An 18207-nucleotide genomic window follows, 5' to 3' on the forward strand; every position below is an offset into this window, starting at 1 on the left:
TCGTCAGAAAGCCCTTTAACGTAGTCTTCGCCAACGTTGACCGATCTGAGACGTACCATTTGAAGCAGAGAGGGTGTGACCAGTGGAATGTTGGCATCTTCTTTGGGAATAGGGACACTCTTGTGCCTAGACAGAAGCTCTTTGCTCCTGGTCTCTCTGTTCGCCAAGCTGGGCTGTCTCCTGAAGATCACAGGGGGTTGGTTCTCAGTTGGGAGAGGGGGTGGGAAAGGGATGTTAATGGGTGGTGGACGTGGGGCACTGTTAGGGAGCTCAGAGGGCATCTGATCCTCAAATTGTACACGGGGAGGGAGGGGGACATTGATAGGAGGTGGAGGAGGAATACTTGATGGGGGCACCAAGTCTGTTGTCATTGGTGGAGGAGGAGGAGGAGCTTCCTGGTGTGAGGGAGGGACATCCTCTGGTAACGGCGGGACTTCCTGTGACTCAGGAGAAGTTTCTGTTGGTTGTGGGGTGTCTTGCATTGTGATTGGTTTCTGGGCAGATTGCTTGACCTCTGCCTCTTTTTCATTGGGCTGAACTGGAGAAACGACAGCTGAATCATCTGAAGGAATTAATTGGAGCTCAGCTGATTCAGATTCCTCAAAGCTGGTTTCATCAGTTGGGATTAGAGCATTAGAGTTCAGAATCACCCTTTCAGGTTTATCCTCTTTTGTCTCCATTTGAGTGGAAATGGGTGAAAGATCTGTAGTTTCCCCATTCACAGTTGCGACAGTGAAAACATTCACGGTTTCCTTAACCTCCTCCCCATCCAGAGCTATAATGGACGCCTCCTGGACATCAGCGACTGTGTTACATGTCCCTACCACATCTGGCAAGCTCTCCGTCATGAAGGGAGGGGGAGGAGGTGGAAAGGTCATCTCATCAAAGACTGAATCTGCTGGCTCCTCTGGTGGGGGTGGAGGGGGCCAGCAGGACTGTATTATGGGAATCTCTTCCTCACACTCCTCCTCTACCTCAGGTGGGGGAGGGGCCACAGAGTAGGGAGGTGTCTTAGAAGGAGGTGGAGGAGGGTGGTGGGAAGGGGGAGGGGAGGCTGGAGGAGAGACCCGGTCCACTTTGGGAGGCTCCACGGCAAGGGTCTGTGTAGATTTGGTGGGACTTTCCTCTGTAGTGTTTTCAGTAGCACTCCAACCTTCGACCTCCTTAGCTGCTACCTCAACCTCAACTTCCTTAGCGACTACCTCAGCCTGTGGAGAACACTTCTCACTCTTGCTGGGGGACTCTACCTTCACCTCTACTGTGACCTCATCAAATGGCGACTTTTGTTGTATGTCTGCTGTTAATTGAACTTTAGCTTCTTTTCTATGAGTACTTTTCTTCATGACAGGAGGGGGTTCCTTCTTTGGAATCATTGTTAAACTAACTTGTGTCTCTAGCATCTCTTCTTGATCCTTGACCTGTGCAACACTACTACTGCTACTACTACTCTGTTCCTGCTTCTGGTCCTGGATCTCTACACTTGCTTTTACCTTCTCTGCGATCACCGCCAGGCTTCCTTGTTCTTTCGTTTGACTTTCTGTGCTCTCCGATACCTCAGGTGCCTGCTCTAACATAGGCTCGGTCTTGTCTCGGGGAACAATGTATTTGCTTTCTGATTTTGTCAAAGTAACTTCTTCTACCGTAGCCTGCTTTTTGTTCGAGCCTTCAGACTCCTTGCTAGCTTTAGTTTGAGGTTCCTGCTTTTGCTCAATCATGGCAGCTTGCTCTTTTAGTTCCTGTTGCTCCTGGAGCTGTGCTAGCCTGTTGACGTTGGGGCAAGGCCCACACAGCAGTTCGAAGGTGTGTCTGTTGTGGGCCCAGGTCTCCGGGGGTGGCGGGGAAGGGGCTTTGATTTTGGGGGGTGGCGGAATGTTAAGCAGCTCACTGATCGCCATGGATGAAGAGAAACGGACCGGGGTCACCGTTTCTGGATCTTCTATTCTCATAACAGCCGGGGGTAGGGAGGCCTGCTGAAGAGGGTTAAAACTGTTTTTCGAGGCCTCTCGATTGACGAGTTCTGAGGTGAGTGAAGACAGGGAGGTGAGGGAAGAGGAGACTGAGGCTGCAGAGAAGGAAGCTCTTGAACCAGATCGTTCCGGTTTGACAGGATACTTCTTCTGTTTACCTGGGGAGACGGAAGGGAGGATCCCCTTGGGGGAAAGTGTCGGTGTACCACTCTGGCTGGAGTACCCACTGGAGGGGGACATGGTCCTTTCAAATGTACCCTCCTCTGATGGGGCTTTCTGGGGGGAAGAGCTGCTGGACACTAGCCCCTCTGATTTTCCACTACCTCCATGGGAGGCCTGTGTGGGACTCAGAGGACTAGATGCTGCGGAAGATCTTGTATCATCTAAAGAGTTAAACCCAGATGATTTGGATACAGGGACAGAGCTCTTTGTGATTTCTTTGTAGAGCTCTTTAGAGATCTCGATCGTAACTAAGCTTGTGTCCTCAGCAGCCTCCAACTTCCCACCCGCAGAGTCACTGAGGTCTGTAATCTCCACCAGTCGCCTCTTTATCATCTTCTCATGGTGCAGTGAGTTGGTTCTCCTGGGGGGAGCCGGGGGCAACTTGGTCTTCATGATCGACAGACAGCGAGAGAATCTGAAAGAGTCTCCTCCAACATCGCTCATCCCCCCAGATCCAGATAGGACCCCCTGAGCGGTCGCAGTACCAGTACCCCTACTAGTGCTGCTGACCCAGCTAACGGAGCTTTGTAGGCTCACCTTGTCCTGGTCCCCAGCACCAGGCTGCTGCGGCTGTGTCTCCTGCCCAACGAGGCTCACAGTCTGTGGGTTAGCAAGTCCGAAGCTCCCCTTCGTGGAGGAGATGGCGGAGGAGTTGGACTTGATCGTTTCGGAAGACTGCGAGTGGCTCCAGCTGGATCTTGAAGTCACTGAGTGTGGGGTCACCTTAGAGCCATTGTCACAGGAACTACTGTCACCATGTGAAACGCTGTCACCGCCTTCATAGCAACCTTCACCGCCCAACCTCCTCGACGACGCAGGGCTCTCCGACGACCCGGACGCCAGGCAGCTCTTGCTGACGGTACGGGCCGTTCCGTTACCTTTGTTTCCACGGGTACGGCTGGTGCTGCGGTCAATCTGTATGACGTCGACAGAGGCCGGCAGGTAGGCGTTGGGGATAATCTTAGACATGTAAGTGGCTTGGGGAGAGATGGACATCACCGGACCCTGGGTGGGGGCAAATACAAGGGTCAACATTAGGAGTCATACTATGTAGAGAACTGCAGAGCTGTCATACTATGTAGATATACTGTAGTCTGGCCAAATGTGGAGCTGGAGGCCATTTTTGCAGCCTCAGCATTCCATTATCTTTCTAAAATTTTCCACCGCCGTTGTTGCAACCCCTTTTACTAGCCTGTTCAACCTCTCTTTCATATCGTCCGAGATTCCTAAAGATTGGAAAGCTGTTGCGGTTCTCCCCCTCTTCAAAGGGAATAGCAGATGTTCTGAAAGAGCTGGAAAACCTGGACCCGTACAAATCAGTTGGGCTTGACAATCTGGACCCTCTATTTCTGGAACTATCTGCCGCCATTGTCGAAACCCCTATTACCAGCCTGTTCAACCTCTCTTTCGTATTGTCTGAGATCCCCAAGGATTGGAAAGCTGCCGCAGTCATCCCCCTCTTCAAAGGGGGAGACACTCTAGACCCAAACTGTTACAGACCTACATCCATCCTGTTCTGCCTTTCTAAAGTCTTCGAAAGCCAAGTTAATAAACAGATCACTGATCATTTCGAATCCCACTGTACTTTCTTCACTGTGCAATCCGGTTTCCGAGCTGGTCACTGGTGCACGTCAACCACGCTCAAGGTACTAAACGATATCTTAACCGCCATCGATAAAAGACAGTACTGTGCAGCCGTCTTCATCGACCTGACCAAGACATTCGACTCTGTCAATCACGGTATTCTTATCAGCACACTCAACAGCCTTGGTTTCTCAAATGACTGCCTCGCCTGGTTCACCAACTACTTCTCAGACAGAGTTCAGTGTGTCAAATCGGAGGGCCTGTTGTCTGGACCTCTGGCAGTCTCTATGGGGGAACCACAGGGTTCAGTTCTCGGGCCGACTCTTTTCTCTCTATATACTGTATCAATGATGTCGCTCTTGCTGCGGGTCATTCCTTGATCTACCTCTATGCAGACGACACCATTCTGTATACATCTGGCCCTTCATTGACACTGTTAACAAACCTCCAAACGAGCGTCAATGCCATACAACACTCCTTCCGTGGCCTCCAATTGTTTGTAAACGCTAGTAAAACTAAATGCATGCTCTTCAACCGATCGCTGCCCGCACCCACCCGCCCGACTAGCATCACTACTCTGGACAGTTCTGACTTAGAATATGTGGACAACTACAAATACCTAGGTGTCTGGTTAGACTGTAAACCATCCTTCCAGACTCATATTAATCATCTCCAATCCAAAATTAATTATAGAATCGGCTTCCTATTTCGCAACAAAGCATCCTTCACTCATGCTGCCAAACATACCCTTGTAAAACTGACTATCCTACCAATCCTTGACTTCGGCGATGTCATTTACAAAATAACCTCCAACACTCTACTCACCAAACTGGATGCAGTCTATCACAGTGCCATCCGTTTTGGCACCAAAGCCCCATATACCACCCACCACTGTGACCTGTATGCTCTAGTTGGCTGGCCCTCGCTACATATTCGTCGCCAGCCCCACTGGCACCAGGTCATCTATAAGTCTTTGCTAGGTAAAGCTCCGCCTTATCTCAGCTCACTGGTCACCATAACAACACTCACCCGTAGTACACGCTCCAGCAGGTATATCTCCCCAAACTTACTTTGGCCGTCTTTCCTTCCACCTCTCTGCTGCCAATGACTGGAACAAATTCCTAAAATCGCTGAAGTTGGAGACTTATATCTCCCTCACTAACTTTAAGCATCAGCTATCTGAGCAGCTTACCGATCTCTGCAGCTGTACATAGCCCATCTGTAAATATCCCATCCAACTACCTACCTCATCCCCATATTGTTTTTATTTATTTTTTTGCTCTTTTGTACACCAGTATTTCTACTTGCACATCATCATCTACACATCTATCACTCCAGTGTTCATTTTCTAAATTGTAATTACTTCACAACTATGGCCTATTTATTGCCTTACCGCCTTACTACATTTGCACACACTGTACTATATAGATTTTTCTATTGTGTTACTGACTGTACGTTTGTTTATGTGTAACTCTGTGTTGTTTTATGTCTCACTGCTTTGCTTTATCTTGGCCAGGTCGCAATTGTAAATGAGAACTTATTCTCAACTGGCCTACCTGGTTAAAAAAAGGTGAAATGTTAAAAAAATTCAACCATTCACAATGAGTATTTTGATCTTAGTTCTGAGTCCAGTGGTTCAGATAGCAAGCTTGGTTTAACATCAGCATCCGATGATCATGTCATTCCAGGGATGCCATTTAACAGACACTTTAATCCAAAGCGATTTACAGTAATGTGTGCATGCTTTTTTCGTTGACACTGAGTTTACAAAACATCTTTGTAAAATTGAGTTGCACCTGCCCCTTTTGCCCTCAGAACAGCCTCAATTCGTTGGTGAATGAATTCTACAAGGTCTCGAAAGCGTTCCTCGGGGATGCTGGCCAATGTTGACTCCAATGCAGTTGTGTCAAGTTGGCTGGATGTCCTTCGGGTGGTGGACCATTCTTGATACACACTGGAAATGGTTGAGTGTTAAAAACCATTGCAGTTCTTGACACAAACCAGTGCACCTGGCGCCTACTACCATACACCGTTCAAAGGCACTTCAATCTTTTGTCTTGCCCATTCACCCTCTGAATGGCACACATACACAATCAATGTCTCAAATGTCTCAAGGCTTAAACATCTTATTTAACATGTCTCCTCCTCTTCATCTACACTGATTGAAGTGGATTTAACAAGCAACATCAATAAAGGGATCATAGCTTTCACCTGGATTCACCTGGTCAGTTTATGTCATGGAAAGAGCAGGTGTTCCTAATGTTTAATTCACTCAGTGTCGATGACCTCAGCAGGAAGCAACACTGTGACAAACACTGTTCTGAACGGGACTCACCTGTGGCTCCTGGAGGAAGCTGGGGAATCCAGAGGAGCCGGAGGAGGTCGTGCCCGGCACGGCCAGAGACTTGGGCCTCTGGGTGGAGGAGAGACGAGAGTCCAGTCCCCTGTGGTGGCTGAAGCCCTGGTCGTCCCTGTAAACAGACTGGAGGTGGTGTCTCAACAGCTCCTCTCTGGATGCCTAATAGGTGAGTTCAGTTGTAATTATAGTATAAATATATTTGCACAAGGCAATAAAAAAACATTTTACTAATCGTAATCCGATGTTATGAGATACAATGTAACTACAATTTAGTCATGCAAGTAGCTGTCGGTAAGTGAAAGTACGACACTATAACCAGTAGCACACAACAAATGTACTTGTCCGAGTTATAACTCTGAAAGCCTGATATTTGATACAGGCTCATATGAAAGCCTCACCTCCAGGTCTGAGAGGTGTACTCTTGCCCCTTCGTAGTTGGCTAGAGGGGTCTCTCCGTCGATGGTGGGGATGACGACCACACCTGATTGGCCGTCTCTACCCTGTCCGACAGAGCCGTTAGGGAGCTGGGAATGAACTTTGTACTCGGAGCCACTGTGAAGGGCTAGAAGGGGGAATAAAGATGGAACACATCTTATCACCTAATTTAAATATGAGAGAAGACTACCATTGATTTGACTTTTTTTTTGTCAACGTGCCTAAGAGTATTCATCATGATCACTTTATTTACAAAACCCTGGACCTTTATTGGTCTGGGTGACTTTTCTTTGTCAAGTGAAGCTCGGAGTTAAAGCTAGCTGCCATCCAAGGACTATACATGTACCCAGCTCTCTCTGGACCTGCTGGGGTATGCCCATGATAGTAGTCCTCCTGTTCTTCCTCTTGTCCAGTCTCTTCACTGGGTTCAGAGGCTTGAATGTGGAGCCTGGAAGGATAAGAGGAAATGTTTTTAGAGGAGGGAGAAGGATGAGATAAGGGAGGAGATGAGGGATGAGATGTTTTTAGAGGAGGGAGAAGGATGATATAAGGGAGGAGATGAGGGATGAGATGTTTTTAGAGGAGGGAGAAGGATGAGATAAGGGAAGAAATAAGGGATGGATGAGTAAAAATGTGTTGGGGATGTTAAATTCACTTTAGGGAATTTACTGGGGGGGGGGGTCCGGGGGGGTTTGCAAACTTTTTTTATATATATTTTTGTTTCCTTTGAGATGTGTGTTTTTTCTTTATTTGGCACAGGGGATGGTAGTGTTTTTTTTCCCTCCCTTGTTTACATTTGCTCTTCTGCTCATAGTTTCCTTATAAACAATAGCTTGTCTTATTTTTCATATTACCCTAATAAAAAGTTTTGAAAAGTTTGTGAAGGTTTGATATGGTGTGATTATTATTATGCTACTGCAGACCTATGATATGAAGGAAGTGCCTCCGACAGTTGAACTTGAGGTGAAGAAGACTGTATCAGCCCTACCAGAGTTACTCCTATAATATAACAATATAATGATTATCTTTATATAAAATATTCAGATCGAAAATGAACAAATTAGCCTCCTACTGTACGTCTTTATCTATAAAGCAGACACAGTAGCCATATGACATGGGAAAAAAATGTAACCTTTATTTAACTAGGCAAGTCAGTTAAAGGACAAATTCTTATTTACAATGCCGGCCTATCCCGGCCAAATCCAGACAATGCTGGGCCAATTGTGCGCCGCCCTGTGGGATACCCAATCACAACCGAATGTGATATAGCCTGGATTTGAACCAGGGAATGTAGTGACCTATCTTGCACTGAAATGCAGTGCCTTAGACTGCTGCGCCATTCAGGAACCCACTAAAAAAATGCATGTTGATGTCGTCGAGATATGCTCTCTGGGGTTAGGCCTAAGCCTCTTCCTATATATATATGTGGTTCAACAGCCTCCCGAAGAATAAGCTACCAGCCAAACAAGCTTGTATGAATTGTACCTCATGAACTCCCCTGGAGGTTGAGCATCTCTTTTTTTTTTTACCTTGGCAAGTTAGTTAAGAACAAATTCTTATTTTCATTTTGACAGACAGGTTAACTGTCTGTTCAGGGGCAGAACGACAGATTTGTACCTTGTCAGCTCGTGTCTGTCTATATAATGTGTCTGTATCTATAAGGTGTCTATATCTATATAATCTGTCTATATCTATATAATGTGTCTGTATCTATATAAGGTATCTCTATCTATATAAGGTATCTGTATCTATATAATCTGTCTGTCTATATAATGTATCTGTATCAATATAATGTATCTGTGTCTATATAATCTGTCTATATCTATGTAATGTGTCTGTATCTATGTAATTGTATATGTGTTTTTTAAACTAAATTAATAAATCCAAACTGTGCAGTGGCCAATTGATGAACAGAAAGAGACATCTGTTACAAAACACTAAAAAGGTGAATGATATTTGGATATTGTCAAGCCATGCCTTCGATACTGGGTAAATCTACAAGATAGAGAGGGATGTATTTCCTGTTTGTCGAGATTAACCGTCTATTTATTGTGGTGCTGAAAATGCAAACCGTGATATTGAAGTGCCTGAAGTCGGTATGCTTGGTTTATTGGTTGTGTGGTGCATTGGCACCAAGAAACCCCTTGGTGGAAAAATCATTGCATATCAGTCACGGTATATTTCCTCCTCTTCCTCTGAAGAGGTAAAACAAGGATCGGACCAATACGCAGCGTGGTAGGTGTCCGTGGTTTTTAATAAGAAAAAACTAAACATAAATACAAAATAATAAAGTGAACTGGCAACGACACAGTGTCACAAACACGGGAAACAATCACCCACCAAGTACCCAAGGAATATGGCTGCCTAAATATGGTTCCCAATCAGAGACCACGATAGACAAGCTGCCTCTAATTGAGAACCAATCTAGGCAACCATAGACATACAATTTACCTAGAAAGGCAACAGCCCCATAAACTTACAAAACCCCTAGACAAGCCAAAACACATAAATCCCCCATGTCACACCCTGACCTAACCAAAATAATAAAGAAAGCAAAGATAACTAAGTTCAGGGCGTGACAATATCTTCTTATATAATTATAAATATGGCATCAAAATGATGAAAATCTGATTTCCTCCTAGCTGTACATTGTCGACAGCCGGCTCTGATCGTAATATAGTAGTGCAGTAGTAGTAGTGTAATGAAACAGACAAGGAGACTGAGCTAGTCTGTGACGATCGGTGAACCCCATTTTGTTATGACGCCTTGAGTTGGACCCCCGTCCCCCATCCCCCCGCAGCTCGTCCCCCCCAGTATATTTCGATCTGTCCTTTAAGTACCATTTTAGGAAGGTATTATGAAAGGAGATTTGAAAAGAGCGATAAGCGTCTGTCATTACATACAGTATTAAGAATGACGTTCAGAGTCAATAGTGAACTATTGGAATGTTGTTTTGGAGAAAGATGAATGATTTCAAAGAGGACAGAAACGTGTTGGAATGGTTTAGGGTTTTGGAAATCACAGGGTCTGTCTGACAATGAATTACAATGAGATTCAGTGAGAGGGAATCAGTGAGTATTATGGGATTCATGCAGAGAATGGCATGCTTATCTGTAACAAACTACTACTGTGTGTGTAGAGACCCAGTAAAGACCTATGTTAACCCAGTAGAGACAGTAGACACAGTAGAGAACTAGAAGAGACATTAAAGACACAGTAAAGACCCAGTAGAGACCTAGTAGAGACCTAGTAGAGACAGTAGAGACCCAGAGAGACCAAGTAAGGACCCAGTAGAGACAGTAGAGACCCAGTAGACCCAGTATAACTAGTAGACCCAGTAGACCCAGTAGAGACCCAGTAGACCCAGTAGAGACCCAGTATACCCAGTAGGTACCCAGTAGAGACCCAGTAGACCCAGTAGAGACCCAGTATACCCAGTAGAGACCCAGTGGACTCAGTAGAGACCCAGTGGACCCAGTAGAGACCCAGTAGACCCAGTAGAGACCCAGTAGAGACCCAGTATACCCAGTAGAGACCCAGTATACCCAGTAGAGACCCAGTATACCCAGTAGAGACCAAGTAGACCCAGTAGAGACCTAGTAGAGACCCAGTAGGTACCCAGTAGACCCAGTAGGTACCCAGGTGACCCAGTAGAGACCCAGTAGACCCAGTAGAGACCCAGTAGACCCAGTAGAGACCCAGTATACCCAGTAGAGACCCAGTGGACTCAGTAGAGACCCAGTGGACCCAGTAGAGACCCAGTAGACCCAGTAGAGACCCAGTAGAGACCCAGTATACCCAGTAGAGACCCAGTATACCCAGTAGAGACCCAGTATACCCAGTAGAGACCAAGTAGACCCAGTAGAGACCTAGTAGAGACCCAGTAGGTACCCAGTAGACCCAGTAGGTACCCAGGTGACCCAGTAGAGACCCAGTAGACGCAGTAGACCAAGTAGAAACAGTAGAGACAGTAGACACAGTAGAGAACTAGTAGAGACATTAAAGACCCAGTAGAGACCCAGTAAAGACCTAGAAGAGACAGTAAAGACTCAGAGGGACCAAGTAAGGACCCAGTAGAGACAGTAGAGACCTAGTAGAGACAGTAAAGACCCAGAGAGACCACGTAAGAACCCAGTAGAGACAGTAGAGACCTAGTAGACCCAGTATACCTATGAGACCCAGTAGACCTAGTAGAGAACCAGTAGAGACCCTGTATACCCAGTATACCTAGTAGACCCAGTAGAGACCCAGTAGACCCAGTAGAGACCCAGTCTACCCAGTAGGTACCCAGTAGACCCAGTAGATCCAGTAGACCCAGTAGAGACCCAGTAGACCCAGTAGAGACCCAGTAGAGACCCAGTAGACCCAGTAAACCCAGTAGAGACCCAGTAGACCCAGTAGACCCAGTGAACCCAGTAGAGACCCAGTAGACCCAGTATACCCAGTAGAGACCCAGTAGACCCAGTGAACCCAGTAGACCTAGTATACCCAGTAGACCCAGTAGAGACCAAGTAGAGACAGAGTAGCTACCCAGTAGACCCAGTAGAGACCCAGTAGAGACCCAGTAGAGACCCAGTAGAGACCCAGTAGATCCAGTAGAGACCTACTAGACCCAGTAGAGACCCAGTAGGTATCCAGTAGACCCAGTAGAGACCCAGAGACCCAGTAAACCCCGTAAACCCAGTAGACCCAGTAAAAACCTAGAAGAGACAGTAAAGACCCAGAGAGACCAAGTAAGGACCCAGTAGACCCAGTATACCCAGTGAACCCAGTAGACCTAGTATAACCAGTAGACCCAGTAGAGACCAAGTAGAGACAGAGTAGGTACCCAGTAGACCCAGTAGAGACCCAGTAGAGACCCAGTCGATCCAGTAGAGACCTAGTAGACCCAGTAGGTACCCAGTAGACCCAGTAGAGACCTAGTAGGTATCCAGTAGACCCAGTAGAGACCCAGAGACCCAGTAAACCCTGTAAACCCAGTAGACCCAGTAAAAACCTAGAAGAGACAGTAAAGACCCAGAGAGACCAAGTAAGGACCCAGTAGACCCAGTATACCCAGTGAACCCAGTAGACCTAGTATAACCAGTAGACCCAGTAGAGACCAAGTAGACCCAGTAGAGACAGGAAAGACCCAGAGAGACCAAGTAAGGACCCAGTAGACCCAGTATACCCAGTGAACCCAGTAGACCTAGTATAACCAGTAGACCCAGTAGAGACCAAGTAGACCCAGTAGAGACAGGAGAGACTTAGTAGAGACAGTAAAGACCCAGAGACACCAAGTAAGGACCCAGTAGAGACCGTAGAGACCCAGTAGACCCAGTATACCTAGTAGACCCAGTAGAGACCCAGTAGGTACCCAGTAGACCCAGTAGAGACCCAGTACGGACCCAGTAGACCCAGTAAACCCAGTAGACCCAGTAAATCCAGTAGACCCAGTATGCCCAGTAGACTCAGTAGAGACCCAGTAGAGAGCCAGTAGAGACCCAGTAGAGACCCAGTAGAGACCCAGTAGACCCAGTAGGCCCAGTAGAGACCCAGTAGACCCAGTAGGCCCAGTAGACCCAGTAGACCCAGTAGAGACACAGTAGAGACCCAGTAGATCCAGTAAACCCAGTACACCCAGTAGAGACCCAGTAGACCCAGTATGTACCCAGTTGACCCAGTAGAGACCCAGTAGGTCCCCAGTAGAGACCCAGTAGGTACCCAGTAGACCCAGTAGGTATCCAGTAGACCCAGTACAGACCTAGTAGACCCAGTAGGTACCCAGTAGACCCAGTAGAGACCCAGTAGGTATCCAGTAGACCCAGTAGAGACCCAGAGACCCAGTAAACCCCGTAAACCCAGTAGACCCAGTAAAAACCTAGAAGAGACAGAAAAGACCCAGAGAGACCAAGTAAGGACCCAGTAGAGGCAGGAGAGACTTAGTAGAGACAGTAAAGACCCAGAGACACCAAGTAAGGACCCAGTAGAGACCGTAGAGACCCAGTAGACCCAGTATACCTAGTAGACCCAGTAGAGACCCAGTAGGTCCCCAGTAGAGACCCAGTAGGTACCCAGTAGACCCAGTAGGTATCCAGTACAGACCTAGTAGACCCAGTAGGTACCCAGTAGAGACCCAGTAGGTATCCAGTAGACTCAGTAGAGACCCAGAGACCCAGTAAACCCCGTAAACCCAGTAGACCCAGTAAAAACCTAGAAGAGACAGTAAAGACCCAGAGACACCAAGTAAGGACCCAGTAGAGACCATAGAGACCCAGTAGACCCAGTATACCTAGTAGACCCAGTAGAGACCCAGTAGGTACCCAGTAGACCCAGTAGAGACCCAGTACGGACCCAGTAGACCAGTAAACCCAGTAGACCTAGTATAACCAGTAGACCCAGTAGAGACCAAGTAGAGACAGAGTAGGTACCCAGTAGACCCAGTAGAGACCCAGTAGAGACCCAGTCGATCCAGTAGAGACCTAGTAGACCCAGTAGGTACCCAGTAGACCCAGTAGAGACCCAGTAGGTATCCAGTAGACCCAGTAGAGACCCAGAGACCCAGTAAACCCCGTAAACCCAGTAGACCCAGTAAAAACCTAGAAGAGACAGTAAAGACCCAGAGAGACCAAGTAAGGACCCAGTAGAGACAGGAGAGACTTAGTAGAGACAGTAAAGACCCAGAGACACCAAGTAAGGACCCAGTAGAGACCGTAGAGACCCAGTAGACCCAGTATACCTAGTAGACCCAGTAGAGACCCAGTAGGTACCCAGTAGACCCAGTAGAGACCCAGTACGGACCCAGTAGACCCAGTAAACCCAGTAGACCCAGTAAATCCAGTAGACCCAGTATGCCCAGTAGACTCAGTAGAGAGCCAGTAGAGACCCAGTAGAGACCCAGTAGACCCAGTAGACCCAGTAGGCCCAGTAGAGACCCAGTAGGCCCAGTAGACCCAGTAGACCCAGTAGAGACACAGTAGAGACCCAGTAGATCCAGTAAACCCAGTACACCCAGTAGAGACCCAGTAGACCCAGTATGTACCCAGTTGACCCAGTAGAGACCCAGTAGGTCCCCAGTAGAGACCCAGTAGGTACCCAGTAGACCCAGTAGGTATCCAGTAGACCCAGTACAGACCTAGTAGACCCAGTAGGTACCCAGTAGACCCAGTAGAGACCCAGTAGGTATCCAGTAGACCCAGTAGAGACCCAGAGACCCAGTAAACCCCGTAAACCCAGTAGACCCAGTAAAAATCTAGAAGAGACAGTAAAGACCCAGAGAGACCAAGTAAGGACCCAGTAGAGACAGGAGAGACTTAGTAGAGACAGTAAAGACCCAGAGACACCAAGTAAGGACCCAGTAGAGACCGTAGAGACCCAGTAGACCCAGTATACCTAGTAGACCCAGTAGAGACCCAGTAGGTACCCAGTAGACCCAGTAGAGACCCAGTACGGACCCAGTAGACCCAGTAAACCCAGTAGACCCAGTATGCCCAGTAGACCCAGTAGAGACCCAGTAGAGAGCCAGTAGAGACCCAGTAGAGACCCAGTAGACCCAGTAGGCCCAGTAGAGACCCAGTAGGCCCAGTAGACCCAGTAGACCCAGTAGAGACACAGTAGAGACCCAGTAGATCCAGTAAACCCAGTACACCCAGTAGAGACCCAGTAGACCCAGTATGTACCCAGTTGACCCAGTAGAGACCCAGTAGGTCCCCAGTAGAGACCCAGTAGGTACCCAGTAGACCCAGTAGGTATCCAGTAGACCCAGTACAGACCCAGTAGGTACCCAGTAGACCCAGTAGAGACCCAGTAGGTATCCAGTAGACCCAGTAGAGACCCAGAGACCCAGTAAACCCCGTAAACCCAGTAGACCCAGTAAAAACCTACAAGAGACAGTAAAGACCCAGAGAGACCAAGTAAGGACCCAGTAGAGACAGGAGAGACTTAGTAGAGACAGTAAAGACCCAGAGACACCAAGTAAGGACCCAGTAGAGACCATAGAGACCCAGTAGACCCAGTATACCTAGTAGACCCAGTAGAGACCCAGTAGGTACCCAGTAGACCCAGTAGAGACCCAGTACGGACCCAGTAGACCAGTAAACCCAGTAGACCCAGTAAATCCAGTAGACCCAGTATACCCAGTATGCCCAGTAGACTCAGTAGAGACCCAGTAGAGACCCAGTAGAGACCCAGTAGACCCAGTAGACCCAGTAGGCCCAGTAGGCCCAGTAGAGACCCAGTAGACCCAGTAGACCCAGTAGAGACACAGTATACCCAGTAGACCCAGTAGAGACCCAGTATGTACCCAGTTGACCCAGTAGAGACCCAGTAGGTACCCAGTAGAGACCCAGTAGGTATCCAGTAGGTATCCAGTAGACCCAGTAGAGACCCAGTAGGTATCCAGTAGACCCAGTACAGACCCAGTAGGTATCCAGTAGACCCAGTACAGACCCAGTAGATGCAGTAGACCCAGTAGAGACCCAATAGGTACCCAGTAGAGCCCCAGTAGACCCAGTAGAGACCCAGTAGAAACCCAGTAGAGAGAGACACATTCTGCTATGAATGAGGAATGTATGAGAAATATTGTACAAATGACCAAACTATACTAGGTCCAACGCATGATCTATGATTAGCTTTCATTAAAATGTGATGAAATGGATATGATAATGAATACTCCCCCCATACACACACACACACACACACACACACACACACACACACACACACACACCTACCTTGGCGTGTGAGCACAGGTCTCGTGGACACAGCCAATCCAGCAGAGGTCACTGCGGTAACAGGATTCCCGGCGCTACTTCCTGACTCCTGAGATCCATCCCTGTGGTTGGGGCTGACATCCTGCAGAGGAGAGGAATGGGGGGGGTTTAGGGACAAATTATTCAATCACTGCAGAAGTTGTCTGCTCCTTGCTCCTTGTTCTCAGTTGACCAGTACCAGCCGTGTGGTTTCAAATGACGCCACTACTTACTGCGTCACTATGGTCATCCTGAAAGTCCACTCCTTTGTTGTGTTCTGAAGGAGAGACAAAGAAGGTTTTTCAGATATTCCCTACAGCTCTGAGATCTAAATACCCCTTCTTCCATTAGTATCTATTGAGTGTGTGTCATGCAGGGGGTAGTGTGTTCTGTATAGTGTGTTCTGTGTAGTGTGTTCTGTGTAGTGTGTAGTGTGTTCTGTGTAGTGTGTTCTGTGTTGTGTGTTCTGTGTAGTGTGTAGTGTGTTCTGTGTAGTGTGTAGTGTGTTCTGTGTAGTGTGTAGTGTGTAGTGTGTTCTGTGTAGTGTGTTCTGTGTTTTGTGTAGTGTGTTCTGTGTAGTGTGTTCTGTGCAGTGTGTAGTGTGTTCTGTGTTCTGTGTAGTGTGTTCTGTGTAGTGTGTTCTGTGTAGTGTGTTCTGTGTTCTGTGTAGTGTGTTCTGTGTAGTGTGTTCTGTGCAGTGTGTTCTGTGTAGTGTGTTCTGTGTTTTGTGTAGTGTGTTCTGTGTAGTGTGTTCTGTGTAGTGTGTTCTGTGTAGTGTGTTCTGTGTAGTGTGTTCTGTGTAGTGTGTTCTGTGCAGTGTGTTCTGTGTAGTGTGTTCTGTGCAGTGTGTAGTGTGTTCTGTGTAGTGTGTTCTGTGTAGTGTGTTCTGTGTAGTGTGTTCTGTGCAGTGTGTAGTGTGTTCTGTGTAGTGTGTTCTGTGCAGTGTGTAGTGTGTTCTGTGTAGTGTGTTCTGTGTAGTGTGTTCTGTGTAGTGTGTTCTGTGTAGTGTGTTCTGTGCAGTGTGTAGTGTGTTCTGTGTAGTGTGTTCTGTGCAGTGTGTAGTGTGTTCTGTGTAGTGTGTAGTGTGTAGTGTGTAGTGTGTTCTGTGTAGTGTGTTCTGTATAGTGTGTTCTGTGTAGTGTGTTCTGTGTAGTGTGTTCTGTGTAGTGTGTAGTGTGTTCTGTGTAGTGTGTTCTGTGTACTGTGTTTTGTGTAGTGTGTTCTGTGTAGTGTGTTCTGTGTTGTGTGTTCTGTGTAGTGTGTAGTGTGTTCTGTGTAGTGTGTTCTGTGTTCTGTGTAGTGTGTAGTGTGTTCTGTGTAGTGTGTTCTGTGTTATGTGCAGTGTGTAGTGTGTAGTGTGTAGTGTGTAGTGTGTAGTGTGTTTTGTGTAGTGTGTTTTGTGTTGTGGGTTGTGTGTTGTGGGTTGTGTGTTTTGTGTAGTGTGTTTTTGTGTAGTGTGTTTTGTGTTTTGTGTTGTATGTTTTGTGTAGTGTGTAGTGTGCTTTGGGTTGTGTGTTTTGTGTAGTGTGTTGTGGGTTGTGTGTAGTGTGTAGTGTGCAGTGTGTAGTGTGTAGTGTGCAGTGTGTATTGTGTAGTGTGTAGTGTGCAGTGTGTAGTGTGCAGTGTGTTTTGTGTTGTGGGTTGTGTGTAGTGTGCAGTGTGCAGTGTATAGTGTGTAGTGTGCAGTGTGTAGTGTGTTCTGTGTAGTGTGTTCTGTGTAGTGTGTAGTGTGTTGTGGATTGTGTGTTTTGTGTAGTGTGTTTTGTGTTTTGTGTTGTGTGTAGTGTGTTGTGGATTGTGTGTTCTGTGTTGTATGTTTTGTGTAGTGTGTAGTGTGCTTTGGGTTGTGTGTTTTGTGTAGTGTGTTGTGGGTTGTGTGTAGTGTGCAGTGTGCAGTGTGCAGTGTGCAGTGTGTAGTGTGCAGTGTGCAGTGTGTAGTGTGCAGTGTGTAGTGTGTTCTGTGTAGTGTGTTCTGTGTAGTGTGCTTTGGGTTGTGTGTTTTGTGTAGTGTGCAGTGTGCAGTGTGTATTGTGTAGTGTGCAGGGTGCAGTGTGTAGTGTGTAGTGTGCAGTGTGTAGTGTGCAGTGTGTAGTGTGTAGGGTGCAGTGTGTAGTGTGTAGTGTGTTCTGTATAGTGTGTTCTGTGTAGTGTGTTCTGTGTAGTGTGTTCTGTGTAGTGTGTAGTGTGTAGTGTGTTGTGTGTAGTGTGTTGTGGGTTGTGTGTTTTGTGTAGTGTGTTTTGTGTTGTGTGTAGTGTTTTGTGTGTAGTGTGTTGTGTGTTGTGTGTAGTGTGTAGTGTGTAATGTGTTTTGTGTTGTGTGTTCTGTGTAGTGTGTTCTGTGTAGTGTGTTCTGTGTAGTGTGTTCTGCGTTTTGTGTAGTGTGTTCTGTGTAGTGTTCTGTGTTATGTGCAGTGTGTTGTGTGTAGTGTGTTCTGTGTAGTGTGTAGTGTGTAGTGTGTTTTGTGTAGTGTGTAGTGTGCAGTGTGCAGTGTGTAGTGTGTTTTGTGTTGTGTGCAGTGTTTTGTGTGTAGTGTGTTGTGTGTTGTGTGTAGTGTGTAGTGTGTAATGTGTTTTGTGTTGTGTGTTGTGTGTTTTGTGTAGTGTGCTTTGTGTTGTGTGTAGTGTGCAGTGTGTAGGGTGTAGTGTCACTACCTTCTTGTTGCAGTATCTTTAACCCCTCCCGTGCCTCAGTGTGCAGTGTGCAGTGTGTAGTGTGTCGTGTGTAGTGTGTAGTGTGCAGTGTGCAGTGTGTAGTGTGTAGTGTGCAGTGTGTAGTGTGCAGTGTGTAGTGTGTAGTGTGCAGTGTGTAGTGTGTAGTGTGTAGTGTGTAGTGTGCAGTGTGCAGTGTGTAGTGTGTAGTGTGTAGTGTGCAGTGTGTAGTGTGTAGTGTGCAGTGTGTAGTGTGTAGTGT

General features: G+C 47.1%; 1 protein-coding gene across 2 annotated transcripts in view; it reads right to left on the minus strand.

Annotated features, from left to right (window-relative positions):
• Positions 1–18207, minus strand: part of LOC112267218 (uncharacterized protein KIAA1522 homolog) — an 89247-nt gene that overhangs the window by 1357 nt on the left and 69683 nt on the right. For both annotated transcript variants that reach the window (XM_042310161.1, XM_042310162.1), the window contains 6 exons: positions 15530–15573; positions 15279–15399; positions 6914–7015; positions 6531–6694; positions 6109–6291; positions 1–3194 (listed from right to left, as the gene is read on the minus strand). The exon at positions 1–3194 is cut by the window's left edge and continues 690 nt beyond it. In XM_042310161.1, the coding sequence (XP_042166095.1) occupies positions 1–3194; positions 6109–6291; positions 6531–6694; positions 6914–7015; positions 15279–15399; positions 15530–15573 (3808 nt within the window). The remainder of the gene's footprint in view (positions 3195–6108; positions 6292–6530; positions 6695–6913; positions 7016–15278; positions 15400–15529; positions 15574–18207) is intronic.

Source organism: Oncorhynchus tshawytscha, linkage group LG31, assembly GCF_018296145.1.
Source record: "Oncorhynchus tshawytscha isolate Ot180627B linkage group LG31, Otsh_v2.0, whole genome shotgun sequence".
Classification (NCBI taxonomy): Eukaryota; Metazoa; Chordata; class Actinopteri; order Salmoniformes; family Salmonidae; genus Oncorhynchus; species Oncorhynchus tshawytscha.